The sequence below is a fragment of the Onychostoma macrolepis genome, chromosome 01 (assembly GCF_012432095.1).
Source record: "Onychostoma macrolepis isolate SWU-2019 chromosome 01, ASM1243209v1, whole genome shotgun sequence".
Taxonomy (NCBI): domain Eukaryota; kingdom Metazoa; phylum Chordata; class Actinopteri; order Cypriniformes; family Cyprinidae; genus Onychostoma; species Onychostoma macrolepis.
In genome coordinates, this window is record NC_081155.1 from 11172690 (window position 1) to 11194319 (window position 21630).

Here is a 21630-nt window from a genome sequence, read left to right on the forward strand (position 1 = left end):
AATCAATGAACATATTTGTTTTAACCAGTGGATAAGAGTAATATAACAAAAGACAATGTTTTATATTAATTTCTGATCTACGATCATGCAACTAACAAATCTTTACCTTTGAGGTATAAAAACATTATTTCTAATTGTTCTCGTATTGTTCAAAACGTTCAGTTTTTATTATTATTATTATTGTTTCTTGGGTATTGTCATCTTTAAACAAAACATTCAAGGAATGTTTCATTTTATAATTTTGCAAACATTATGTGAATGTTACTTTCAGATGTTTTCTGAACGTTCTGAAACAAGTCGTAATGTTAAATAAGTTATGCATCCATACGTCCAAGTAAAACATTTCAGAACGATGTATAAATAAGGTTCCATGGACTCTGTATAAATAATGTTTTGAGAACATTACTGAAGAACAGATAACTTTGAACAAAGATTTATTAACATTACTTGAAGACGTTTGTTCATAACTTTGAGAGAAACTTACAACGGCTTCAGTGGAAGTTAATTGAATAAGGTTTTAGAGTTGGAACAATATGTTGAATCCAATAAAATAATATTCAGTCAGTCTTGAGACGGAACACTGAAATACATTTTTCAATAAATAATAATAGCTATAAATAAACAAACAAACAAATAAATAAAAATCCTGCTAACAAAAAAAAATGTTATCAGTTGGCAGGAACGCATGGTGCTTACCAAAATCACCTCCCAGCCTCAAAAACTCAAGACAAACCAGCATGAGTAATGCACCATCTAAAAAGAGGAATACAACACACAGGTGAAGCCAATATTTGACACCTCATAACCCCAAAACAAAAATAAGGCACTAGGATGCTCTCTAGTGGCTAACAAATGAAACCTTACAAAACCTCAAATGAAGTCATTTCTGTATTTTATCAAAGATAAATTTAAATTAATTGAGGGGGGCACACATATATATGTCAGAAAAGGATTTTAGCCAATATTTAGTAAATACTCATAAATGAGTGAACCCGCCAGTATATAGGCCTACAGGTCTAAGCGATGTTAAAGTAGGCATCATTACACATTATACACAAGATTACATTTGCAACATATTAACAGCCATGTCATGGTAACATTCCAGGTGAAGACGAGGAGGAAATGGGGTTGTTGTCTTTCATTGCTTGCCAAGTTTGATCCATATGGCCCTGTCCCAAATTGCACCCTAAACCCTAATGGTCTTCCTCTGAGTCCACACTTACATAATGTCACGTTGACTGTCGGGTCAATGTTTTGTGTTGAATCAACTCAACTAAGCTTATTTGAGTCTGTTGCCAATGGCAACGAAATGAGGAACGCGACACAAAGAAGCTGATTGGTCTGAGCTGCTGTTTGAACTGACTCCTCCAGGATGCGCATTTCTGTTAGTGTTTGCTGGTGAGTTCTCTTTCTTTACCTTTTGCTCTGACAGAGGAACAAAGGACAGCCAGGTGAAGGTGATATCCAGGAAGAGAGGGAAACTTGTCCATAAAAAGGCTTTAACTGTGAATCCTCATGTGGCCACCCTCATAAAAAACCTTTTGGACATTGAGCGGGGCTTTGTTTAGTAATGCAAAGTCAGAGCGTTGTGTTCTGCAACTGTAGTAGATGTTCATGTGAAGTCACAGCATTCGGTTCTAAAACCAGATGTTCATGTGAAGTCAGCACAGTGTTCTGGAAATCAGCACTTTGTTCTGCAACTACATCTTTCTGTAAACTTTCTGCATTCTGTTCTGTAACCACATCTTCATGTGAAGTCAGAGTATTGTGTTCTGTTCAATCGCAATGGTGCAGTGGAAACGATGCATTTGATATATTATTGGCTTTAATAAAAGCCTAATGTTTTGAAGCCATCTTTTGTCAGAGCCATTTGTGTTCAAGTAATTTTCTGTGGTTTTAATTTTAGAATGTAAATTTTAAATCATAAATAACATAAAAAATCACATTCTACAGTAATAAAGTTTATGACATTACAGTAGGAATACTAAAACAGTATAATTGCTACCAAACACCTACAGTGTTATACTGTACATCTTATATTTTATACAGCACAGTACTGTAGTATTTTTTACGGTAATAAACTGTTGTTCCATTTACATTTACATTTACATTTAATCATTTAGCAGACGCTTTTATCCAAAGCGACATACAAATGAGAACAATAGAAGCAATCAGACCATCGAGAGTGCAGCAGTATACAAGTGCCATGACAAGTCTCAGTTAGGCCAGCACAGTACACAAAGCTAGTTTTTTTTTTTTTTTTTTAAGAATAGGTAGGTGTTAGTATTAGTTGGTCAAGTGCTGGCGGAAATGATGTGTCTTTAGATGATTTTTGAAAATGGCTAAAGACTCAGCTGTTCGAATTGAGATCGGGAGGTCATTCCACCAGCTGGGCACAGTCCAGGAAAAGGTCCGTGAGAGGGATTTGGTACCTCTTTGTGATGGCACCACAAGGCGTCATTCACTTGCAGAACGCAAGCTTCTGGAGGGTGCATAAGTTTGAACTAGTGAGTTTAGATATATTGGTGCAGCGCTAGTTGTTGTCTTGTAGGCAAACATCAGTACCTTGAATTTGATGCGAGCGGCTATTGGTAGCCAGTGTAACCTGATGAAGAGAGGGGTAACGTGAGCTTTCTTCGGTTCATTAACTCGATCTCTCCCGCCATAGCTTTGAAATGAACCACGATTCACGACGCGAGGACGCGCCACGTCACATAAACGATCAAATTATTTCCTTAAAGTGACCATCGCACGTACCCGTAGCCTATATGTATTCACTTGGAACACCCCTACAAATGGTCCTTTCTCGAAATGCCATTTGGAACGCCCTTAGTTTATTTCTTTATGGGAAGTTTCTTTATGAAGGTCCGAATCTGTATTTTCTGCATTCAGTTGTGAATTTAATATAAGCTGACCTTGCATTAAACGGATATTTTAAATAATTTCACTAGGCTACAGCTTTTTATTTATGAATTAATTATTTATCAAGACATTCACCAAAGACAGATATGAGTTTCCAGTTTTACAAATAATGATGACTAAATAAGTGGGTGGGTCATAAATTCACAATACATTGACAAATTCAAGTCACAAATGTCTCATATATAGAGATATCATAAAGATATCAAAATAAAAGTAAATAGACTTTAAAATATCTTTAATCACTCTTCTGCTTTGAATGCTATAAATTTGTAATAAGGTAACTTGGGGCATAAAGTGATTGCTGGGCAACTTGCTTAGAGTTCTCAGTATTTTGGTGGATCTTCATGTTCTCTGGTGCAGCATGTGCTACATACGTTTGTAAATGCGGATGATGTTTTTGCAGTTTGGACAGGTGTGTTTCACATCCTTGCATGCATCCACACAGAACGGGATGCAACAACAGGGCCAGCATCTGAAAAACACAGCAGACAAGCTCTAAATATCAGTAGTCTGTGAATTAAATATCAGCAATCTGTGCATACTCACATAAAGATCGCAAGGCTTCCGCAAATTAGCCAGGTGAGCAATCCACTGATATGTTCTATTTCCGTGACGACGTCTGTCATGCAGTGAGGACAGGTAACGCGGCCCGGTACATCAGTGAGACTCACGCCCACAACTGTATATGTACAAATGCATCTATTAAATGCAGAACAAATTCACACACACACACACACACACACACACACACACACACACACAAAACAACTAGTGCAAGCTAGTATTCACACAGTAAACCAGTGTTCAAGAACATCGATCAGATTCACAAATAAATAATTCTATTCTCCTGACAACCAGCTATGGAGTTTTGTCCTCTGTAGAGGACATAATATCTTAGTGAATTTCTCCGAGATCTTACATGTCACAGTTTTAAGTCTGGATGTCCTCTAAAGAGCACATTCAGGGCTTTTCAGAGAAATGTTTGACAGTTTCATCGTGATCAGTCCCTCTCCTTGGTCTTTAAATATGGCTGACATTTAGATCAAATTTAACACTCTTATGGAAGTATTTTGTAATGATCAATTAAATCTGACAAATTTCCCAACTATTTGTGATAAATCAACATCTCAGGAAAATGTTATGGGGTTTCAAATCAAAATCTGACTTTCTGTTACTAAACAGGGCATCGATGTTATACATGTCCACTGTAGAGGACACCAGGACTAAAAGCATGTTGGGAGAAACAACAAGTGAATAAGGAAAGAAATTTGATCAACATTCCTATAAAATATGAGATATTATTATGAACATCTTGCCAATTATTGCTCCCAATACTAAACTTCTTTTTTCATTACACGTTGCCCCAAAAACAAATTAATATGCAAATTAGATACAGTCTATAGATACATTGTAAACAATGGGAAAACCCGTTTATGTCCATTTTACACATATTGCATAAAGCAAAATGGCATATGAAATCATTCTGTTATATCTTTTATAACATTTGAGAATCATTTTTATACAAAATTCGGTATAAAAAATAAAAAATGATTGGTGATTTAAAACATTTTTTTTTTGCCTTTTCGTGTCTTTTTATTTATTTTAAAAACAGGACTTTTTAAAGTCCTGGTGTCCTGTACAGAGGATATAGCATAACATATGAATAAAATAACATTTTTCAAAAATGTTATTTTTCCTTTTTTTTTTTTTTTCTTATGCTCTAAACTATGTAATGACATGAACAAATATTAAATTCACAAAACTTGTTTTTTTTTCTTCTGGTAGTCAGGAGGCTATGGGTTGCAGGGCTGTGCCTTTCATTATTAGAGACGTGTTAGTAATTATAAGTAGATATTAGTTCCTCTGTATGACTTAAACACATCTCTGTTTAATTCATATCTCTTTTTAATTAATTAGCAATTGATATGGTTTATCCTAGTTATGTTAATATAGTGTTTAACCACAGTGATTCCCAGAGTCTCATTGCATGAATAAAAGCATGAGAAATGATGGGTCTTGGGTGCCGCACACTCACCTACAGGGACGATTGTGGGCTGGACAGTGATGATTGGATCCCCAAACCCATATGGAGGTGGTTGATAAGGTGCAGCTTGTGGACCTGTAAAAGAGTCAAAGTGCTGGTTGAAAACACTGAAACTCACTGCAGTGGAGATGCCAAACCTGATATTGCCAAGTGCAAAGTGTTCCTGGGTCAACATCTTTGTTGACCCTGGAACAACATTGTGATTAACCAATCAGATTTCAAGAACCAGTTTATAAATTTTGTGAAGTTTAGGATTATAATCAGTGTTTGGTGCTTGTACATCAGTGTAATTCATCTATCAGTTCCTCAGATTTTAGGGATTACTCATGGGTAAGGTTAGGTTTAGGTGTAGGAATATGGTTAAGATTATATTTTTGGATTAAAATGTTGTTCCAGGGTCAACAAAATATGTTGACCCAGGAACACGTTGCACTTGGCAATATCAGGTTTTGCAGTGGAGATATACTCTACTGGTTCGATGTTGGGGATTATAAAGGTCAGAATTAGTGTTCAGAAAACATTGTCATAGATTTTCTGCTATTGTACTGTATGTACAGTATGTTCTTATCCACCCTCTCCAATAGTATTCATCCAATAATCGTTAATTGATGGACTGGATATGTTTGGATTACTTGTGATGTTTTTATCAGCAGTTTGGACTCTGACGGCACCCATTCACTAGATCCAATAGTGAGCAAGTGATGTAATGCTACATTTCTCCAAATCTGTTCTGATCAACAAAAAAACTCATCTACATCTTGGATGGCCTGAGGGTGAGTACATTGTTTAGCAATTTTTCATTTCCGGATGAACTATTCCTTTAATAGAGGTCAAAATATTGTTACAGTTCCATTCACGATTCTTCCAGTCATGAAGCATAATCTGAGAACACAGCAGCCAAAGTCTGTGTTTGTTTTACAGGGCAGTTCCGACGTCACGGATTTAAACATCACACATTTGACTTCCTTATAACCCCTGCCATAAAACTGAGAATAAATATGCAGTTTCTACAACAAAGACTGTTGAATATTGGCTCACATTTTGAGGTTGCCATTCTAAAGTTTTCACTAACTTCTATTACACTGGTGTGTAATCGTCCTGTTCCTTCTTATTACTGAGGTTGAAGTAAAAGATCAGCTGACCTGCTTGAGGTGGGTACACTGCCTGCTGTCCAGGGTAGTTAATGCCTGTCTGAGCCGTCTGAGGACCAGAATAAAGAGGGGGTCTGTAGTCTTTCTCCATTATCAAAACCTGTGAATACGAATACATGAAGAGGAGGAGTCGGAAAATACATGTTTCTTTATATTCATCATGTCATATTCTCTCTTTCCTAATCTTGTTCTAGTAATTTTCCTATTGCTACAGTACATGCCACAACAAGCACACACTGTATATTATCATGACAGCATTGACTTATCAATGCAAAGCTCAATAACATATCCCTTTATGTATTTGACATAACAAAAGCACAACCTTTACTTTAATTAAAAAATGTGTGCACAACACGTACCTGTGAGTCCCTGTATGCGTTTGTGTTGCTTCTCCTCTGAATACACAGCAGAATCTGGATGGCTGTGAGTGAGAGTGAGAGGGCGTGGCTACAGTCATAAACTTGTGAAGATTCTGAACGTGTGTTTGATTTTCTTCTTATAATTTGATGAATGCATTCGACACAATTACCTGTGTAATTTTAATTTTAGTTTTTTACTTGTCTTAATGCCATGCTGTGAAAAGGTCCAAATGATGTCACTTCCTGTGTCATGGTTTAAGCAATGTCACATTTTATGTAGGGCAAAGTTATGCAGTAACAAGAATGCATGCAAAATATTATGCTTGGTTGTTGAAAATGAAAAAAAAAATAATAATTTGACACGTGTCTCCTATGTTCATTTTATGTTTAAATTTTAATAAATAGCCTGTTTGCGTAAAGTACCATGCAGATTATAAACCACTTTGTTTATCATGCTTGATTTTAATGGTTTGATTCTTTTCTGATTATATTTGAAGTGTTCATACACTGCTTATTTATAATCTGTTACCAGATTGTGACCTTATGCAGTCGAGTTTCTCTCTTCCACTTCTTATTGGTGATGTGCACACTGTAAATGCTTCATTATATTTTGCTCTTTCAGTTGTGCTCATTGCTTGTAAAACATTAATGTGATAGTCCACTGTGGGAGGAAGTTTCCATTAACCCAGTGAAACAGAGTGCTGTTCGATTCTACATTAATTCATATCACCTCAATTTGAGTCCAGTTTCCTGGAATTAGTCAGTCATTAACCATAGTGAAGCAACATGATGTCAATTAAAATCCTGCTAGAAAGAGGAAGCACCCGACTGTATAAAAACACAGAGAGACCAGCATATCCTAGGTAAACAACTTCACTGTCCAGCATGCAATGCTGAAAACTCTTTGTTTTCTGTGAATTTGGTGACATAAACCTTTATTTTGCTAAAAGATCTAATGTTTAGTGCCTGGATTTTCCATACACTGAAACCTCAACCTCTCATCTTCCTCATCCAGTGCATTCAGAATCAGAAGTGCCATGAACAGGATATAAAACGTCCATCACCTTGCATTAATCAAATCTTTAGTTTTGCCTTTTCCTTCTCTGATACTGTTTTAAGGGTTAGATGGCCCTTACGAATATTAACCATGGTTTTATTGTAGTAAAAGTGTAGTAACCATGGTTTTTTGGCGCATTGATTACCATTTGCATAACCACAGTTTTACCACAAGTAGGCTACCATACTATGGTTAGTCTAGCAAAACCATGGTTAATTTGTGGTTACCATGGTTTAACTAGTAACCATGTTTTTTTTGTTTGTTTGTTTTTTATTATTTGTAGTAAAACCATGGTTATTTTTCGAAAGAGAGGGAAATTATAACATTTATTTACCCATACAGAAATGTAATATATGTCAATATATGTAAATTACATATATAATGTTAGTGCCCATGTATGTCTGCTGCCTATATGAGAATATATGTAAAATTCATATATGTAAAACACATAGACATATATGAAATATATATTTCAAAATATAGCAAAAATGGCCGTTTTCATGTAAGTGCCATATATTTTCCCATATATGCACATACATGTGAAATATAAGATACATATATGTATACATGCATATATGTACTTATTTCCATAGTACATACTTTCACTTATATTAGGGATACAAATACGCTTCTAATATGATGATACCATGTACTTTCACTTATATTAGTGGCACAACTATGTTTTTTATACAGCCTGCACATATATTTGTACTCATTCCACAGAACACACAATTCAGTCTTTTCAAATACAAACTTTAATGCATTTTTTCAGCACAGACTTGACAACTACACACTTTTCAAGTAAAACTTTAACTTCATTTAACTTCAACTTCAGACTTTATTTTATTTTTAAAGCCTTTTCAAAGCGCTCACTTTTTTCCCTCAGTATTTCATTTCAAAATATTCCCAAACTCACTCACTGGGGAAACACTCATTTTTGATTAACATTTTTCCTGGACATTGCCAGTCTTAGCTCTGCCATCTTCCCATTCAGGGCTGTTCCGATCTGGCCAGCCGAAACGGACATAACTGCATCTGAGAAGGTAGATTTTAAAGAAAAAAGTTTTAGGTATAAAGCAGACAAAACACTGGTGAATAAATGTATCACCAAGATTCAAAAATGGGTCATAGTGCCAAACCCCCACCCACCACCACCTCTCATATTTTATTTTTTTTGCATTGATTCATATTAATAACAACAAAGATAAAATAAAAAAATAGCTATTTTGTGATTATTAATCTAGTAATGATTATTAAGGAAATAATTAATGTTGGTGATTTTGCTTTGGAACCTTCTATGCAAAAGCAGAGGTCAGTGTGGTGTACTGTAGATACAGCTGTCCAGGCCAACATCTGATGTACTGATGTCTTCAACTGGGAATCCAGAAAACCTGCAATAAAAACAGTACAGTTCAAAATCCATCATACATAACCAATATAACAGGACTGCCCAATCCTGTTCCTGGAGATCTACCCACCTGCAGAATTCAGATCTAACCCTGATCCAACATGCCCGTCTGTAATTGCCAAACTGCTTTCATTGATGCGCTGTGAGGTAGATTTGTTGACAAGTTCCTCCCTAAAAGTACATTGATAAAACAGTTTTTTCATAGTGAATCATTTAATGAAGTCGTTCGCTAAATAATATTAGCATTGCTAACAGGCGGGACCTTATGAGAAAGGCATGTAACAGCTTTTTATATATCTATATATATATATATATATATATTATTTTTTGCATTGATTCATATTAATAATAACAAAGATAAAATAAAAAAATAGCTATTTTGTGATTATTAATCTAGTAATGATTATTAAGGAAATAATTAATGTTGGTGATTTTGCTTTGGAACCTTCTATGCAAAAGCAGAGGTCAGTGTGGTGTACTGTAGATACAGCTGTCCAGGCCAACATCTGATGTACTGATGTCTTCAACTGGGAATCCAGAAAACCTGCAATAAAAACAGTACAGTAGGGCTGCAACTAACGATTATTTTAATAATCGATTAATCTGTCGATTATTTTTTCGATTAATCGATGAATCGGATTTTAAAAAAAAGAAAAAAGAAAAGCATTCATTTCCAACCCTTTATTCAAAAACAGAACTAAAATCTTTAGAAAGTGCACCAACATGTTGCTCCTTGAACATCCCTGAGCTGTTATAATAATAATAAAATAAAATAAAATGGACTAACACAAAAACATACACATGTATGCTTTACATCTGCCAAATATATAGACTTTTTGGGGTGCAAAAATTAAATAATTTAACAACACTGCGTCGTTAGCGTTGGTATTGTATCAGACACTTGCACTTAACATTATATGAAAATCAAGCTCAAATGGAGTTAATAATGTTTTTGACCAGAGAATGACGGAGATGGAGTGTTTTGTCTGTCATTAGAACGGCTGTAACTGTTATCTGAAGCAGCAAGTGCATTATGCTTTCATCAACTTTACAGGTTATATAACTTTGATTGTAGCTATATGGGCGCTTAGTTTTTCTTGTTGTTTAATACACTTGGCCAAAATCTCAAATTAAGCGCTTATGCACATAATGCACAGGATATTTAAAACGTATATAGACAGCAAATAACTAATTCTTCTCCACTCTTCAAACACACAAAAACATTATCCTTTACTGACAGAGTGTTTGAGTAAAGAAAACGCTGTACTATTCAAACACCAATTATTTATTCACCCTTGCAGTGGATAAAAGCAGAGATCTCATCTTCTCCAGGCTACTGCGGTCAAGCCAGCCTCCACTTTGAAAAACACGGTCATTCTAGCCGCCACGTTATTTTGTGTTGCGCGCATATACAAGGCGTTGCGGTAATAGCGTGTAAAAACATCTGGCATTCATTTATTGAGCCAGTTTCTGTCAATAATGAAAAACGAATGAACGAATATATAAATGAACAAATAAATGAAATCAATTCATTTAAAATAATACAAATGTTTAAAAAACGGTCTGATAAAACGAAAATGTTGAGTAATATTAAATGTAGAATTTCCAAATAATATGAAAATACCTCTCTGATGAGAAACAACAAAATAAAAAACAAAAGCCTTTCAAAACTTGCATATAACCACATTTATCTGTATATTCAAATAGTTATAAAAAGAAAACTCCCTGTTTCCAAACACCAGTTTCAATCCAGTTTCAGGACTGTCTGATGATGCATTACATAATAAAAGCCCTCCAAAAACTCATATTCTACCTGTTCTGCCTGTGATTTTGGATGGCTCTAAAAAATAAACTCTCTGGTTTCACAGACCAGTTTCAATTCAGATTAACAGTTCACTGCCCCAGGGTGTATCTCAACCAGTTTCAGGACTGTATGATGTTGCATTACAAAATAAAAGCCCTCCAAAAACTCATATATGACCAGTATTGTCTTTGATTTTGGATGGCTCTAAAAAATAAACTCTCTGGTTTCACAGACCAGTTTCAATTCAGATTAACAGTTCACTGCCCCAGGGTGTCTCTCAACCAGTTTCAGGACTGTATGATGTTGCATTACAAAATAAAAGCCCTCCAAAACTCATATATGACCAGTATTGTCTTTGATTTTGGATGGCTCTAAAAATAAACTCTCTGGTTTCACAGACCAGTTTCAATTCAGATTAACAGTTCACTTCCCAGGGTGTCTCTCAATAAGTTTCAGGACTGTCTGATGTTGCATTACAAAATAAAAGCCCTCAAAAACTCATATATGACCAGTATTGTCTTTGATTTTGGATGGCTCTAAAAAATAAACTCTCTGGTTTCACAGACCAGTTTCAATTCAGATTAACAGTTCACTGCCCCAGGGTGTCTCTCAATCAGTTTCAGGACTGTCTGATGTTGCATTACAAAATAAAAGCAAACAGAACTGAACATTTAAATGCAATAAAGCAATACACAAATGTATAAAGTAAAAAAAAAAAAAAAGTGCAAAAGAATTATAAAGAACAATAGGTAACACTTTACAATATGATCTTAATAAATTATTATTCTTTGCTTAAATTCAGAACATTTCATAGTACCGAGTCAGCTTTATTAAAGGTGTTAAATGATATCTGTATGGTAACTGACCAGGGTGATAGTATTGTATTAGTGCTTTTAGATCTTACTGCTGCATTTGATATGATCGATCATAATATTGTCATTGCCCAACTCAAGTCCTATGTGGGCTTGACAGGAAATGTTTTAGGTTGGTTTATATCCTATTTAAAGGACCGGAGGATCTCAGTTCGACTACGCACCCACATGTCTTCAGCTGCTAACCTCCCTTGGGGGGTCCCACAGGGATCAATACTTCCTCCAACACTTTTCTCTCTGTATATGCTCCCTTGGGGCTACATCTTTAGGAAGCACTGTGTCTCATTTCACTGTTACACTGATGCTACCCAGATTTATTTGCCACTTAAACGCTCTGATAACAACAACTTTTATACTTTGTTGGCTTGTATGAAGGATATCAAAATCTGGATGTCATTACATTTTCTCTACTTTAATGAAAAGAAAACTGAAATTATACTTTTGTGGTCTCCCTAGTGGCATTCCATTAAAATATCTCAGTAATGACTCTGTTACATCCCAAGCCAGAACCCTTGTTAAAAACTTTGTTTGGTTTTTTGCTTGACAGTAAGGTGAAATTTGATAGTCAAGTAAATTCTGTGGTTAAATCCTGTTTCCTTCATCTCCATCTTCTCTCTAAAATCAAGCCTTTCTTCTCTTTTCCAGACTTTGACAGAGTAATTCATGTTTTTATATCATCATGATTAGATTACTGTAATTCATTGTATTGCAGAGGTGTAAAATACTTGAGTAATTTTACTTGAATACTTTACTTAAGTATTATTTTGGGGGATTTGTACTTTATTCAAGTACAATTTAAACTGACTACTTGTACATTTCTGAAGAAAAAACAGTACTTTTTACTCCTTACAATTTTATTTCATCTTGAAAAGTACATTACATTTTTATTTTATCTTATGCACATTACATATGATAAACGGAAGCTCAAACGTGCGTGCTTGATGTGAGAACCAATGATCATTATTTCACGCATCAAGCACACATATTTCTACTTCATTTATGACTTTCATCAGGTAAATGTCTGGCTTCAAAAGTTCACCATCAAATCCGAGGAAGCATATTGATGTAGCAAAGTTGCATTTTCCCAAAAAATGTTTATTCATTATTTGTTCTGTTTTTATAGAGCCATTAGCTGTGTAATATATTAGCTGAATGCACAAGATTGAGTGCAAATAAAATCAGTGATGAGAATTGAAATAATTTAATTGAATTAATATTTTTGTGGAAATATTTTCTTAATTAAAAATCTCCAAAAGTGTTTAAATAAGCATTGTTTGCTAAATTAATTGTAATTCTTGTTTACTGATGTTCTCAACAGGTAGTGGATACGTTGTATTTATAATATGTCATTATATGACACATTGAGTAGGACTGTCAGGACTGTCAATTTTATTTTATTTTTTATCTTAATAATTACATGATTTGCTCATGAATTAATCTAAATAGTAACAAATAATTATTTATCAATATTTGCTGAGGAAAAAAAAAACTCTAAAAGCCCCAAATAAATAATTAAAAGATTAACAACACACAAAAAGTGGCCTTTCAAAACATTAATGTTGTATGTTTTAATTCTATGACTCTCCTCATTAATTCAACACATTCTAGTATTCTGTTTGGAATATGTTTCTTGCCTCTGCATCACATCTTGCTCTTCAAAGGGATAGTTCAACCAAAAATGAAAATTCTCTCATTATTTACTCACCCTCATGTCATCCCAGATGTTTATGACTTTCTTTCTTAAGATGAACACAAGCACATATTTTTAGTCCAGATAATGCAAAACAGAACCACTTCAGAACCCACACAAAGTGAACACGACGGCCAAATTTAAAATATTAGTATTTGAATCCTTCTTACATAAGCCTATCATTTCACTTAAGAAGACACTGATTCATTAACGGGTTGCATGCGTTACTGTCATATTCACTTTGTGTAGTTTTGAAGTGTCATTTTGGATGTCCCATACACGTGATTTTTTTTTCTCGAAAACTCTTAGTTTGTGTTCATCTGATAAATGAAAGTCATATGGGATGGCATGAGGGTGGAAAGGATGGAGTTTCCTTTTAATCCCTTTCCCTGTATTTTTTTGTCTGTGTTCCGCTGTGCTGCATTTTAATTGTTGTTGTTGCACTAGATATACTTGTTTAACCTGTGTCATTGCATTTTGTTTAGTTTTCTCCCTTTAACCAAACTTCTGAATGTCTGTCAGAAAAAAAGTACTTCTACTTTTTTAATACATGAGTAAAATTTAAAGTTGTACTTTTTTACTTTTACTCAAGTATGTTTTTGGCCAGATAATTGAGTAAAATGATTAATTAATAATTATAATATTATTCCAATATTAATTATTTCCAATTATAATATTAATGTAATTGGGGTTTTAGCTGTGACTTTATTTACTTTTTTATTTACTTTGTTATATTTATTACTTATTTTTGATGCTGTAAAGCACATTGGTCAGATGCTGCTGTTGTAAATGGTGCTATATAGATAAATTCAACTTATATACAACTGTTAGTTCATGTTAGCTCAGGTTCATTAAATAATAAAGTTAAACTTTTGCTGTTAATGTGTTAAATGTTGAAATTAATTAAAATTAGTGAATGCTTAGAACAATTTTTCATTGGCAGTTTATGCTAATTAATGAATGAACTAATGTTAACTAATGTTAATTAACATAAAATACAGATTAAAATATTTAAAAAAATGAAAATAAATAGCTTATTAGGTCTAAGTATTTAAGTATTTTGGCGCTGTGCTGAACACCATTGCCAATATAAAATCTGAACGGCTGTTTGAAACATTTAACCCTATGGTGTGCTTTGGTAGTTTTCTATTGAAAAAAAAAATGGAAGGAAATTTTAAAAATTACCACTTCATCTGAAACTCTGACTTTAATGGGAGTTGCTATGTGCTACGGTCAAAACTCACCGGAGGCATGTTACAATTATTATTATTTTTCTGGTAAAGTACGTAAAATTGTATATATAATATATATATATAAACAGTTTCACATACTTTACCTTAAAAAAAATTAATACTTGGTGTTTCCTTTTTAGAACTATCCAAAATCACAGGCAGAACAGGTAGAATATGAGTTTTTGCAGGACTTTTATTATGTACTTCAACATCAGATCGTCTTGAAACTGATTGAGAGACACCCTGGGGCAGTGAACTGTTAATCTGAATTGAAACTGGTCTGTGAAACCAGAGACTTTATTTTTTAGAGCCATCCAAAATCAAAGACAATACTGGTCATATATGAGTTTTTGGAAGGCTTTTATTTTGTACTTCAACATCAGATCGTCTTGAAACTGATTGAGAGACACCCTGGGGCAGTGAACTGTTAATCTGAATTGAAACTGGTCTGTGAAACCAGAGAGTTTATTTTTTAGAGCCATCCAAAATCAAATAGAATATTGGTCATATATGAGTTTTTGGAAGGCTTTTATTTTGTAATGCAACATCAGATCGTCTTGAAACTGGTTGAGAGACACCCTGGGGCAGTGAACTGTTAATCTGAATTGAAACTGGTCTGTGAAACCAGAGAGTTTATTTTTTAGAGCCATCCAAAATCAAATAGAATATTGGTCATATATGAGTTTTTGGAAGGCTTTTATTTTGTAATGCAACATCAGATCGTCTTGAAACTGGTTGAGAGACACCCTGGGGCAGTGAACTGTTAATCTGAATTGAAACTGGTCTGTGAAACCAGAGAGTTTATTTTTTAGAGCCATCCAAAATCAAAGACAATACTGGTCATATATGAGTTTTTGGAAGGCTTTTATTTTGTAATGCAACATCAGATCGTCTTGAAACTGGTTGAGAGACACCCTGGGGCAGTGAACTGTTAATCTGAATTGAAACTGGTCTGTGAAACCAGAGAGTTTATTTTTTAGAGCCATCCAAAATCAAAGACAATACTGGTCATATATGAGTTTTTGGAGGGCTTTTATTTTGTAATGCAACATCATACAGTCCTGAAACTGGTTGAGAGACACCCTGGGGCAGTGAACTGTTAATCTGAATTGAAACTGGTCTGTGAAACCAGAGAGTTTATTTTTAGAGCCATCCAAAATCAAAGACAATACTGGTCATATATGAGTTTTTGAGGCTTTTATTTTGTAATGCAACATCATAAAGTCCTGAAACTGGTTGAGAGACACCCTGGGGCAGTGAACTGTTAATCTGAATTGAAACTGGTCTGTGAAACCAGAGACTTTATTTTTTAGAGCCATCCAAATTCAAAGACAATACTGGTCATATATGAGTTTTTGGAGGGCTTTTATTTTGTAATGCAACATCATAAAGTCCTGAAACTGGTTGAGAGACACCCTGGGGCAGTGAACTGTTAATCTGAATTGAAACTGGTCTGTGAAACCAGAGACTTTATTTTTAGAGCCATCCAAATTCAAAGACAATACTGGTCATATATGAGTTTTTGGAGGGCTTTTATTTTGTAATGCAACATCATACAGTCCTGAAACTGGTTGAGAGCCACCCTGGGGCAGTGAACTGTTAATCTGAATTGAAACTGGTCTGTGAAACCAGAGAGTTTATTTTTAGAGCCATCCAAAATCAAAGACAATACTGGTCATATATGAGTTTTTGGAGGCTTTTATTTTGTAATGCAACATCAGACAGTCTTGAAACTGGTTGAGAGCCACCCTGGGGCAGTGAACTGTTAATCTGAATTGAAACTGGTCTGTGAAACCAGAGAGTTTATTTTTAGAGCCATCCAAAATCAAAGACAATACTGGTCATATATGAGTTTTTGAGGGCTTTTATTTTGTAATGCAACATCATACAGTCCTGAAACTGGTTGAGAGACACCCTGGGGCAGTGAACTGTTAATCTGAATTGAAACTGGTCTGTGAAACCAGAGAGTTTATTTTTTAGAGCCATCCAAAATCACAGGCAGAACAGGTAGAATATGAGTTTTTGGAGGGCTTTTATTATGTAATGCATCATCAGACAGTCCTGAAACTGGATTGAAACTGGTGTGTGGAAACAGGGAGTTTTCTTTTATAACTATTTGAATATACAGATAAATGTGGTTATATGCAAGTTTTGAAAGGCTTTTGTTTTTTATTTTGTTGTTTCTCATCAGAGAGGTATTTTCATATTATTTGGAAATTCTACATTTAATATTACTCAACGTTTTCGTTTCATCAGACCGTTTTTAAACATTTGTATTATTTTAAATGAATTGATTTCATTTATTTGTTCATTTATATATTCGTTCATTCGCTTTTCATTATTGACAGAAACTGGCTCAATAAATGAATGCCAGATGTTTTACACGCTATTACCGCAACGCCTTGTATATGCGCCGCAACACAAAATAACGTGGCGGCTAGAATGACCGTGTTTTTCAAAGTGGAGGCTGGCTTGACCGCAGTTCCAGGCTGTGCGCGGCGCGTCAATCTGAACGGAGGCGGGGTGAAGTTACGAGGTCTCGCTGAGAGCTCGATGATCCAATGGCGTTACAGTTTTACTGACAAGTTATTTTAATGCTTATCATTGGTTTACTATTTTTAAAACTCTCTGATTTAAAATAATAAAACGAATTATAAGCGACTCAAGTTTGGATAATTTTTCACAGCACCTGACTGGGCTAGGGTATGGCAACTGCCATACTCTGCCATACGCAAACGCCGCCCCTGCTCCCACACCTTGGATGACTTGGGTCGCACGGATTTCTCTGCCTCCGCCATGTATCTTTCCTCTACCTCCGCTCGTTTTTTTTTTTTTCTACTTTTTTTTTTTTTTTTATGAGGCGCCAAACTCTGCTACCATCCGTGCGAGAGAGACCGAGTGTGTTCACTCCGCTCCACGCTCAACTAAAGTTTTTTTTTTTAATAATCAAACGTCTCGCGTCGCGCGACACAACGAATCGATTATGAAATTCGTTGCCAACGCTTTTAGTAATCGATTTTTATCGATTTAATCGATTCGTTGTTGCAGCCCTACAGTACAGTTCAAAATTTCTGAAGGATCATGTGGCTCTGAAGACTGGAGTAATGATGCTGAAAATTCAGCTTTGATCACAGGAATAAATTACATTCACACAGAGAACAGCTATTTTAAATTGTAATACTACTGTTTTTGTTTTTGTTTTTGTTTTATCTGAATTTTTTAATAAATTCAGGCTCGGTGAGCATAAGAGACTGAATTTTGAACATTAGTGCATGTCTGAGGTTAACTTACCTACCATATTGTTCATTGTGCCTGGGAGATGTTGTCCGACAGGAGGTCCGCTCTGAGTCTGGGGTGCAGGCCATCAACATGGAAAAATGTAGGAACATAAGAAGCAATTTGTCACAGAGCCAACAATATTTAGTATACAATGCCAGCCAGGTTTATTACAAGGAACCAAGCTAGAGCAGGTGAAATGTAGAAAAGAGAAAGAAGAATATACAGAAAACATTCTTTTAACATAACATAATTTGCTTCTAGGTTTACTTATTTAATATTGCTCATACTTCTTATTTGTGGATGTCAAAGCCCTCTTAAAATTTTAAGAAGCTTCACCTGTTCACTTGTGTTCCTTACTTCTCCATCTGCGGCTCCCTTCAGAAATTGTGAAATCTTGGAGCCTCCCATCTTGCCGTGCTTTTGTTTTTCTTCTGAAATCACAGAACAGTTTTTTATCAACATTTGTTTACCATGAGAGATAAAAATACGTTTGAACTAGATTCAGTTAATTGTCCCGCTGATGTAAGTGACGTCACCGATTAACGGTACAGTGTAGAGTAGACTATATGTTTAGGTTAAATAAATGAGCCTATTTCCAATCACCCACTGAAAAATTACCAGCAAAACTATTACAGAACTGTCAAAACCTCTCATCTACACATAAAGATATGAATAAAATCCCAAACATTCAATAAGAGCTGTCTATGGAGTTAGCCTAATGTTAACGTTATGTCCTCTGAAAATGGCTAAGATGCTAACGGACTTGTTCGAAGACACTAAACCATTTCTACGAACTAATTTCACCAGAAACGAGTCAAATACAAGCAAGAGAGGCGTCAGGAATAACTGTATTTAATATTTGTGAGATTTTAGGAACTAAACTTACCGAAAACAGTAAAAACAGCAGCGAAACGGAGCTTCCTGCTTGTCAGTCGTTGTGTTGCCGCTCCGTTTCCATGGCAACTCCCTCCGCTCCAGTGTTTGAACCAACGCGGTTCGAACGTTCAGCACGCACGCATTAAAACACGTCACAGTCACGCAGAATTTACATAAATAATCATATAAAATTAGAACATTGCATAAATAAATAACTTAAATCTAATTAAATTATTATTAAATCATACATTTAATTTATTTAAATGTAGTTCTATGACACCCTGCACGTTATTGTCGGATAAAGCAGCACTTTTATATATATATATATATATATATATATATATATATATATATATATATATATATATATATATATATATATATATTTATTTATTTTTAATGAACACTCAACCACCTTATTTTATTAGAAAGCCTGCTTGCATGTAGACCAGGGTGGGCAATTAATTTCTCTAAGGGTCCAAGAGAAACTTGGTCAGTTAAGAGGGCCAGATCAACACACCTAACTAGATTCTTTATAATAAATAAATAATAACAACAACAACAAAAAAACAGTAAATGAATGAAAATGTGAAGTAATATTTTATGAACGTTCACAAAAACAGTTTTGAAATTGCAAAAAAACCCAAAAAAAACAGTGTTTCAAAAACTAGCATCACAACTTTGGACAAAAAAAGGAAGTACCTGTATTTCAAAGACCAGCATCACATTAGAGCAATTCCAGCTTTATTGACGTGACATTCGCAGCCAAAACATAAATTCTCATATAAATAGGCTATTAGACCTGTGTTGAACCATCTCTTTATATTTTTCTAAATTCCCTAAAATAGAGTCTAGACTTCAAAAAAGAATCAGTCTATAAACGTGTTTTATATTATTTATTTATATACGAATTTTTGGGGAGATAACATAGGCTATTTTGTACGATTTACAATGCACAAGCCATAAGCAGCAATATCTGCCGGATGTAGAAAGGTTGTCTATTCATACATTTTTTTTTTTTTTTTTTTTTTTGTGTGTGTGTGTGTTTCAGAGGGAAAATCAATGTAGCCTAGTCAACGTGATCTCTCCGTTATGGACTTGACAGTTCTAAGAGCGGAGACGGGTAGCTATTTAATAGAGCTGCCCCCAACAATTTAACTAGTCAACTAGGCCTAATCGCATGTTTATCCAAAGTTTATAATCCACAGTGAGCCTTAATTCCGCGCTCAAGCACACGCATAAAGTTTGCCACAAAGCACAGGAAAAAGTCGCCAAATGATTATGAATGTGTCGGGAAAAAAGTAGTAATTTTAATTATTTATTAATATGAGTTGGGCCTATTATGAGTTTCGAACTGATGTCGTTTCATTATTAGGAAAAAAAAAATGCAAGTGATCTCGCGGCCGCCCCGTCCTGCATTCCACACTCCACACAAACATCTGAATATGGGCCAGTAGACCTACTAGAACACAGGTTTATTAACATAATTCACCAGTCTACACCCGAGACAGATGCAGTTATAACTTAAAACTGAAGCTATTTGAGTTTTAAAATGATAATGCCTATCCTATACATGCCAGCGGTGTAAAAAATGTCTGCAGAAAAAATAACAAAACATTCGACAAAGCTCGAGTTAAAATGTTTTGTCATTCATTGTTTTAAAGCTTTCATCTTCCGCTAATATTTAGAGACAGACGGATAAATATAAAATAACGAATAAAACTATTTAGTTGCCCGGGTACAGTTACAGGCCTGTTCCCCTCAGATGAGTCGGCTGTGTCGGTTGATAAGCCAACGTGGTTTCGACGTTGAATCGATGTTTCATTTTCGACGTAATAACGTTCTGATGTACCGACCAAATAATGAACGTTGATTCAACATCGAAATTTGATTGACGATCGATACTGACCGTTACAACCAAAAATCGACGTTGATTCTATGTCAGTTTGCTATCTGGGTTACTTACCTCCAACTGATTGAACGGTAGCCATATAAATGGGGAATCCACCTTTTGGTCGTTTTCCACACCCCACAATCACGCCGTTTACAAAACTTTCCAGATCAAAATTTCGTATGCATTTAATGTGAACAATACTAAATTTCCCCTCATCAACCCCTGCACACCATTTAACAAGCGCATACATGTCTGTCTTCTTCTTGCCGTCGTCGACTGCTCGTCTAAGTTTACTTGGGTGTTGCTATAGTGACAGAACTGGAAATACTGATTGCATTATTTAAAAAAAAATTCTCAATAAGAAAAATGTTAATGTTTTAAAAATCAAAACCAATATGTTATTATTATTATTATTATTATCTTACAATCATTATTTTTCTATTTTAGTTTTAACCATAGACTGTAAAAAATAGGTTTTAACGAGCAGATGGCCGTAACGTAATTCACCACGTAAATGCACTCCAAAAAAAGCCATGTTTAATATAGATGAAGAGATACATTTGATAGTAAATTATATTTTGCAAAGGAATTCTGGAGATTTATGTTTTTTTTTTTTTTTTAAGAACTGGTTTGATAATTTAAGTGTAGGTAAATTGATTATTCTGACACACACTCCATTTCAGAAGGTGCAACCAGACGTTGTTTGCCAACTGCCATACAAAAGATGATACTTAATGTCTGAATACCTCAAACGCCAATATTTAAAATGTATTGTTTTATATCTTATATCTGAATGCCTTGTAATTAAATGCCTATAGTTGGAGATTTTGTGTCTGTATTTTGTGAATACCAAATATAGTATTTTTAATACAATAATGCAGTGTTTTCTTTGTCATTTTTTACAAATACATCCACAAAGTACCATAGCCATATGCCACAGCTTTAAAAATGCATCAGTATCACATGCATGTATGTTTACATACATTTATTAAATATGTGGAAAACAAATATGTATGTCACATATTTATATTTAATGTTGTCC

The 21630-nt window shown here is 34.7% G+C and overlaps 1 protein-coding gene across 7 annotated transcripts; it reads right to left on the reverse strand.

Moving 5' to 3' along the window:
- Nucleotides 1–2959: 2959 nt before the first annotated feature.
- Nucleotides 2960–20874, reverse strand: si:ch211-202h22.9 (uncharacterized protein LOC559480 homolog). Of its 7 annotated transcripts, none has more exons than XR_009271448.1 (7): nt 20661–20773; nt 18155–18249; nt 17835–17888; nt 9387–9485; nt 9012–9112; nt 8826–8924; nt 8301–8568 (listed from the first exon to the last, which is right to left on the reverse strand). XR_009271448.1 is itself a non-coding variant. In XM_058776908.1 (6 exons), exons 1-6 carry the CDS (start codon nt 20836–20838, stop codon nt 3289–3291), a joined length of 672 nt encoding a protein of 223 aa, XP_058632891.1. In that variant the 5' UTR covers nt 20839–20874; the 3' UTR covers nt 2960–3288. The 7 variants fall into 7 exon arrangements, 1 of the variants encoding a protein (XP_058632891.1); XR_009271439.1 differs by lacking the exon at nt 20661–20773 and adding an exon at nt 18705–18727; XM_058776908.1 differs by lacking the exons at nt 8301–8568; nt 8826–8924; nt 9012–9112; ... (1 more) ...; nt 17835–17888; nt 18155–18249 and adding exons at nt 2960–3394; nt 3469–3601; nt 4958–5041; nt 6109–6217; nt 6477–6538 and having other exon boundaries at nt 20661–20874.
- Between the last annotated feature and the right edge of the window lie 756 nt (nt 20875–21630).

Bases quoted from the DNA above. Each gene is read 5' to 3' on its own strand.
- si:ch211-202h22.9 (XM_058776908.1), bottom strand. From the start codon at position 20,838: ATGTATGCGCTTGTTAAATGGTGTGCAGGGGTTGATGAGGGGAAATTT. The intron at 3,602-4,957 runs GTGAGTGTGCGG...GTACATATACAG, and splicing joins GCCCACAATCGTCCCTGTAG to TTGTGGGCGTGAGTCTCACT. The intron at 3,395-3,468 runs GTGAGTATGCAC...TGTGTTTTTCAG, and splicing joins GGAAGCCTTGCGATCTTTAT to ATGCTGGCCCTGTTGTTGCA.